Below are 1048 nucleotides of genomic sequence, written 5' to 3'. Positions count from 1 at the left end.
GCGGCGGCAGGTAGTTCTTCCTGCCCCGGATCACAAAGGAGCCGGTGACCAGGTACTCGCCGCTGGGGGCGGTCTTGCTGACCTGCGGTGGGAGGAGGCGGGCGGGGGCGGCAGGGTGGCGCCATGGCGGTGTGGCAGGCTAACCAGGGGCCGTGGCTTCTGCCAGGCGCTGCTGTGCCAGGTGCTGCTGCTGCCCCACCCATGCCAGGGCTCACCCCCGTTACGCCCCCACCACACACACACGCACACGCCACACGCCACACGCCCATCCCGCATCACCACAACACGCATCCCGCACCCTCCCCCCGCCACCACCACAACACCCCCCCCCGGCCTCACCTGCTCCGGGTGCACCCACCACGCGCTGGTCACAATCTTGGCGTCCCAGGCCTGGCTGCGGCACACGCACGCCTGGCCCGCCTGCGACAGCGTGAGGGGCGGGATGGGCGCCCCCGGGTCGCTGTTGCGCACGATGGTGGAGGAGGCGCCGTGCAGGTCGGCATGCACGTACGCATCGCCACGCCTGCGGGGGGCAGAGAGGCCAGGGAGGCCGGCGGAAAAGGCAGGCACAATAGTGGGGAGGCGGGGGCGGCCGGGCAGGGCGGAGGCGCGTCGCGGCGGCAGGCGGGCAGGCGCAGGCGGGGTGTGACCGTAGGGGTGCGGCGCGCGGCGGGCAGCGCACCGCAGGTAGCGCTTCACCAGCAGCTCGTTCTGCGGGGCAGGCAGGCGGGCGGGAGCGCAGCATGTCGATAAAGCGGCTCAGCCCAATTTTTGAAGGGCTGTGTGATGAAAGATCGATCTTTTGTCAATAAAACTCATCAATGAAACTCGTTACAGAAACAAAACAGTCGTGCTTATCAGTCCGGCCCCCACCTGCTGCGCGTCCCTCCCGCTCAGCACCAGGTAGTTCTCGGAGGAGATGAACCAAAAGAACTTCTCAAACCAAAAGGGCTTGCGGGTGATGGCGGGGGCAGCAGCCGCGCTGCGCACCTGCAAGGCACACGGGCGGGTGCGGGGGGGGGGGGGGGGGGGGGGAGGGGGGGAACCC

At 69.3% G+C, this 1048-nt stretch overlaps 1 protein-coding gene across 1 annotated transcript in view; it reads right to left on the bottom strand.

Moving 5' to 3' along the window:
• The window catches only part of CHLNCDRAFT_57209 (hypothetical protein), a 7583-nt gene that overhangs the window by 2890 nt on the left and 3645 nt on the right, over positions 1–1048 (bottom strand). The window contains exons 13-16 of the mRNA XM_005849443.1: positions 874–990; positions 683–711; positions 340–523; positions 50–82 (exon numbers count right to left, since the gene is read on the bottom strand). Coding sequence (XP_005849505.1) covers positions 50–82; positions 340–523; positions 683–711; positions 874–990 — 363 coding nt within the window. The remainder of the gene's footprint in view (positions 1–49; positions 83–339; positions 524–682; positions 712–873; positions 991–1048) is intronic.

The sequence above is a fragment of the Chlorella variabilis genome (assembly GCF_000147415.1).
Source record: "Chlorella variabilis unplaced genomic scaffold CHLNCscaffold_5, whole genome shotgun sequence".
Classification (NCBI taxonomy): Eukaryota; Viridiplantae; Chlorophyta; class Trebouxiophyceae; order Chlorellales; family Chlorellaceae; genus Chlorella; species Chlorella variabilis.
This window is presented reverse-complemented; position numbering and strand designations above follow the sequence as displayed.